This window comes from Bactrocera latifrons, unplaced genomic scaffold (assembly GCF_001853355.1).
Source record: "Bactrocera latifrons isolate USDA-ARS-PBARC rearing strain unplaced genomic scaffold, ASM185335v1 scaffold_19, whole genome shotgun sequence".
Taxonomy (NCBI): Eukaryota; Metazoa; Arthropoda; class Insecta; order Diptera; family Tephritidae; genus Bactrocera; species Bactrocera latifrons.
The window spans coordinates 844,804-851,135 of NW_017535407.1; the positions used below are offsets into that span (position 1 = coordinate 844,804).

Here is a 6,332-nt window from a genome sequence, read left to right on the forward strand (position 1 = left end):
AGCGTGGCGCATCTTCGACCACCTCTACACCAGAACGAAAACGTTGAAACCATCGTTGTGCGGTGGAAATGGAAACTGTATCGGGTCCATAAACTGCATAAATTTTATTGGTGGCTTGAGATGCATTTTTGCCTTTATCGTAGTAGTACTGTAAAATATGCCGTTTTTCTCTTTATTTTGCGCCATGTTTGCGACGCTATAACTCACGAACGACTTAAAAGAAACGACAGTCAATCAAACACGTGTTAGCGCGTAAAATGAGCTTTCCAAAAAGGTATATCATGACCCGATGCGACGAATAAAACTAGAACTACGTGCTCTCAGCGCCAACTAGCGAAAATACCGCAAGACTTTCTTAACAACCATATTTTGGCTTTAATATTCGCTTTTATAGCGAATTTTTTCAATTTTTTTTCAACTCTTTTTGTGCTGCTTTTCTAAACAAAAGTTGTGAAATGAAACACGAAATATTCAAAATAAATTTTATTAGCCATTCGTTTAGTCGCCTTTTGTCAAAGCACGACACCTACACGCCAACTTCGATACATTTGTACACACTTGTGTTTATTTAAAGCCGTTTAATGTCTTAAAGCCAACAGATATAATCTCATGCGAATGATAAAATCAAGAAGACAAAAGCAAACAAAAAAGCAAGCGAAATATGTACATGTCAACAAGCCGCAGCAGAAAAGGCAATACGAGATTGGCCAGAATGCAAATAATTGGTTCGGAATTCTGCAGGCGCATAGCGGAATTGTATGCAAATCTGGGTGGAAGCGCTTACCTGTTTTCGGCTGCTACACTTTCCAGTTTTGGCGAAATTACGCAATATGAAATTATTGCTTCCGCAAAAAGCTGGAATTTTCGTTTACCAATAAGCGTGATAATAAATACGGATGGAATAAGTGGCTAATTATTTCCTTAATATTTTAGTTTTTATTTTATTTTAACAAATCGTTTTCGTAACACACACTGCTAAAGCTAAATAGTAAATTAGAAAAATTATGATTTGATCCATGATCGCTAAGTACAATTCCATCGCGCTTCTTCTATCTGTACCTATATACTGGCACGTAAGTGTTGCTCAAATTTCCGCCGAAAATTTCGTTCACACTTGTGTCTTCCGGCTTATTATAGTTGTAGCCATTTATTGAAGGGCGTGCGCTCGTGAGGCCACTATTTGTAAGACCACCAGCACTTAAGTTTGCGCTTCCAGCTGCGCTAGAGCTTCCAACTCCGCCGGAAATTCCGAAAGCATTAGCACCTCCGACAGCGCCAGAAATTCCAAACCCGCTAGAACCTCCAACTGCACCAGAAAAACCGAATCCACCTGAACTTCCGCCAGAACTTCCGGCAGAACTTCCGGCTCCAGCAGAAGCTTTCGAACCTTCGGTACCAGAGTTGGAGTAAATGACTTCGTATCCACCATTAGAACCACTAGAGCTAGCAGCATTAACGCCACTGGCACCATTTGTTGAAACCTCCACACCTCCGACTGCACCTTCAACTGCACCTGAAAGTCCGAATCCGCCTGAACCTCCAAATCCGCTTGAACCTCCGACCCCAGCAGAAGCTTCCGAACCATTGGTACCAGAGTTGGAGTAAATGACTTCGTATCCACCATTAGAACCACTAGAGCTAGCAGCATTAACGCCACTGGCACCATCTGTTGAAAAAGCATTGGAAGTACCCTCTGCATTCGTCAGTGCCAAACCGCCACTCTGATCTCCATTATTTGTGTTGTCATAGATGACTTCGAACCCACTATTTACATTGCTGCCAGCTACACTTTCGCTCACTTCCGTCGGTTCAATGGCAGCTGGACGCTGTGCGATCACCGTTGGATTGACATCGATTGTGGCAACAGTGGTTGTGCTCACAGGTTCCTCGGGTGCCGCAGTGGTCGTCGTTGATGTTGTTGTATAAGCTTTTGTACTTGTCTCCGGTGTAAAGACAGTATTCGGTTCGGTTGTGCTCTTGCTGGTCTTCTTTGGTCTGCGTGTCGTGGCAGCCACATTGGATTTGAAGCCAAGTCCAAAACCGCCACCGCCACCACCGCTGCCGCCACCAAAAGTGGAAAGTAGACTGGAGATCAGACCCAATTTGCTACTTATGATGCCAACAGGTAGTTGAGCGAGCCCACCACTTGCTAATGAGCTTGGTGAGTAGGAATAGCCACTGCCAGTGGAAGGTGCTGGAAGAAGAATGTTTCATATGATAAGAGTTATTGGTTATTTTGCGATTGTAGAGCTTAGGTTTGGTTAACTCTACTTTTTTAATTATTTGCTTAAGCTCTTAATAATGCAGATTCAACGACAGATTCCTTGCAAAGAATCCTAATTGTTATGCTGCTCTGTTAACCGCCTGAATAATAAACTTTTCTCTCGAAGTTTTTGAAGCACGTAAAGTGTATTTCTAAAAATTTCTATTTTCGCTTCGCAACATTTTTTGTACCAGCTTTGAGTTTATCTGGAAATCTTTCCTTGCTTTGCTTATGAAAATTTGTAGGTTTTTACCCGGATATGCTTTTAATTCCTGACCCCAAATAATCTACATTATTCTGTAGCCTGCGCTCTGCAACAAGTCCTTTTAACTAAAATCTTCGTATATGTGTTTTTCGATGCGCAGGTTCTTGAGTTGTATAGCTTTTTGTACGCGATGAAATCCGCTGAGAACGTGTGTTATATTCCTGAGTTCTTTCTATGCAATAAGTTGAACCTGAGTACAAAGTTTCTTCGATATTCATATATAAAACTCTACAAGTTGTATCACTTTGATTAAAAACTCTGTTTTATGAAGAACTTCGAAAAAGTATTCGACGGTAAATTCAATCTTGGTAAATTTAAGGTAACCTGACATTGTAAACTATTACCAATCTGAAAAAAACTAACCGATTTCTCTCGACTAGTTAAAGGAATAGGGAACCATAAGTTGGGTTTAGATCCAAATGTAATTTTCTTTTCGTCCTTGAACTAGTCCCTCTACGACTAAAGTCCGCGTTTGCCCTCTTCTATTCTCAAAAACACATAGTTTGAGAGTTTTTTTCTCAAAACAAGTCCCTTCATTCGATTAGTTAAAGCTCACACTCTACTCACCTCTAGTTCTAAGGGTGAAGAAATTTTTTGACAACAAGAATAGCGGTTTGGCCTCAGCCTGTTGCCAGAGCACCATTGTTGTGCCGAGTAAGAGCAGCATAAGCCCAAATTTTGACATGATTTTATTACTTAAAAAACTGTATATAAAAAAATGTTTTTTTTTTTTTTTAAAACCACTATTGCAACTTCCTCACTAAAACAAACGTTTTTCACTTTCACAAACTCTGGCTTGGTCTCAATGTCTTAGGCGTTCACCTGCCAAATTGGTACTGCCGCTATGCGTTTCCTTATTTAACTACTTAAACCGCAGCACTTGTGAGCGGCTAGAATAAAATCGCATTAGCAAGACTGCAGAATTCTTGAGCGTGGACACAAGCGGACCGAGTGTTGCTTTCAATGAAGACGGTTTAAGGCCAGAGTTCACTTTCGCATTTTGCTTTGAGCATCATTAGTAGATCGTTGGCCCATGCGAAACATAAACTAACCATTCAATATGGTATACACAAGCATACTCATTGCTGCTCTCCCGCTCTTGCTCATAAATTGAAGCTTAGTTATGTATCTATGTATGTGTGGAAGACTATAAGCCACATTTTGGTGCGTTTCTTTTGTTTTGTTTTCGTGCAATCTCTTTCATCTTCTTCGCAAGCCCAATTAACAAAATGCTGCTTCCATTTGTATCGCAGTTATTGCTATGCGCATCGTGTGCTTGATACAAATTCACTCTTCCAACCATTGCTATTTTTATACACTCGACGTCGCGGCAGCTCCGCTCAATCAGGTTGTTAAGTGCGCGCCTAGCAGACGATTAGAATTTTTAATGCTTTCCAATAAAATGACAACAAAGCTCTGCTATTATCTTTGATGAGAGTATAGTATATGCGAGATATTCTATCTTCCTAGTAAAACTCAAATAAATATACACTTTGAATAAACACACATGCGCATGCGCCAACAATTTTATGAGCAGGTAGTTAACTTGAAGACGCAGTCTGGGTTTACCTTCAAAGTGGTAATTATAAATAGAGTTAAAATAATGCCAATCATGGCAGCATCTTTTTCTGTATTTGCTCCATAATCACCGAGGTGCTTATGATCGCGTCCATAGTGATGGTATGTTGTTTCTGTTTTTCCTAAATCAGCGCAAATATGAAGTATCTTGCCTTGCCGAGCCCTGTTCTACCATTATGTACCAGACTTTGTGTTTATTTACTTAACAACGAACTCAAAAGAGAATAGCTGAGGACAGCACAGAGTGCAGAATACTTTTGTTAAATACCATCACTTCGCGGTCAATCAGTAAAAGTGATACAATCGTCAAAATCAGTCATACAAAGTTTTTGGAAGAAACCAAAAAATTAAAAAATTAAAAAATTTTAATATCTTAAGACTAAATAAATTTTTTTAAATGGAAAATATGTATTATCATGAATGGCATACTAACTGTTATACTATGTCGTATTTGGTATAGAAACTACAAGTAAGCAAGCGTTCGGTTTGGTTTTAACAGAACATATCATACTATTGCAACTAGCAAGGATTGAGGCCAGGCAAGTACTTTCAGGTATATAACGCCCATTAGTTAAATAGGGTCTAGGCGTTTATTCATTCTAAGCATCTAAGCTAAAGCAAATTACGCTCTCTCATTTTCATTGAGATAACTCACATATTGGCCGATATGTGCCGTACAAAGTAAACCCGGAAGTCGAAAATCTTTATATGAGGTATATGGGAGCTAAGAGAAGCATTTGATGCGGTTTAACTTATTTTCGTCAAACTGATATATCATTCTAAGGAAACAAATACCCCTTAATTTCAATTACATATCTTACACATTTACTGGGGAAAAAATCAACTATAAGTACTGGGGTCCGCTTATTCAGTATATAGAGGCTTCAACATTTTTGGTTCGGTTTGAAAATTTTTTCGTTGTAAGGTGGCATACCTTAAGAGCACTAATCGTGAACAATTTTATCCTGACTTGTTAATTTATTTTTGATTTGTATATGGTAAAGTGAAGGTTTCAAACGAAAAATAGTGTTATGTGGGAAGTAGGCGAATCAGTAGTCTGCTTTCACCAATTTTCACTCCATAACTCAAAAATGCCATGAGTCAAGTTTGGTTGAAATCTGCAGGTCGGGTCCTCAGATACAGATTTCAACTAAATGTGGGCGGTGCTAATAATAATGCGCTCATCAGAAGTTGCATTCAATAAATTGGTTGTTTCGATTGGTATATGGTGTGTGTATTTATGTAGACCGTCTTCTTGGAAACACAAATTGTCCACATAAAAATTAACCAATGATTTCCTCTACCCATGGAGCACACCAAACTATAAAATTTTAAGTATATAACGACGCTTAAATAATAGCTTGTGGATTACCATCACTCCAAATGTGACAATTTTGTTTATTAACGCATCCCTTCAACCAAAGTGAGCTTAATCGGGATAAGTGTATAGTAGTTCTTTTTGTTCTTCTTCCGGAGTAAGTCTGTGCATTATGAAATGGCAAATTAAACTGTATATAAATGAAGTCAAGAAGACCAACTCCGAAAAAACTCCGAAAAAATATCGTCTCTTTGAAAACCATACCTCTAAAAACAACTACAGTTATTTTTGTATTTTATTTGTCGATTTCACTAAATTTTGGCATCAAATCTTGATAGTACATTCGCCTAAGATAGACCGATATATATGGAATAAAAGCAACCGGATGATTTAAAAATACTATAACAGCTTAATAGAGACTGGCGATACTACAAGTACCTGTGCCCAAAAAATAAGGTAACATTGTATTTATTTTGAAAATTTTGTATTTATTCTTCCAAATCAATTTCATCCCTTTAAAAGCAATCTCCACTAGATGTAGTACATTATGCCAACGGATTTTCCAATCTTCGAAACACTGGTTGTAGTCACTTTCCGGGATTGCCTTCAGTTCCGCCTTCTCCTCTATCGTATAAATACAGTGTCCCCGGTCTTTTGAGCTTGGCGAACAGCCATAAGTCGCACTGCGCCAGATCAGGTGAATACGGTGGTTGCGGAACGATATGGGATCAGTTTTTGGTGATCATTTAATGCAAATTCTTTGCTCAACAAATTTCGACATCGCAAAAAAAGGAAAAACTCACTTTTAGCAGCTCACAAAATGACACGTATCTCAAACACTAATGAATGTTTTGACATGAAATTTGACATAAATGTGACTGACAGTACTACCAACCTAACAAAAAAAA

At 38.5% G+C, this 6,332-nt stretch overlaps 1 protein-coding gene across 2 annotated transcripts; it reads right to left on the bottom strand.

Moving 5' to 3' along the window:
• Positions 1-919: 919 nt before the first annotated feature.
• LOC108967511 (uncharacterized transmembrane protein DDB_G0289901-like) lies at positions 920-3,374 on the bottom strand. Of its 2 annotated transcripts, XM_018930985.1 has the most exons (3): positions 3,096-3,374; positions 1,664-2,194; positions 920-1,468 (listed from the first exon to the last, which is right to left on the bottom strand). In XM_018930985.1, the coding sequence occupies exons 1-3, from the start codon at positions 3,211-3,213 to the stop codon at positions 1,050-1,052; spliced, it is 1,068 nt and encodes a 355-aa protein (XP_018786530.1). In that variant the 5' UTR covers positions 3,214-3,374; the 3' UTR covers positions 920-1,049. The 2 variants fall into 2 exon arrangements, with proteins under 2 accessions (XP_018786530.1, XP_018786529.1); XM_018930984.1 differs by having other exon boundaries at positions 920-2,194.
• Positions 3,375-6,332: the final 2,958 nt, after the last annotated feature.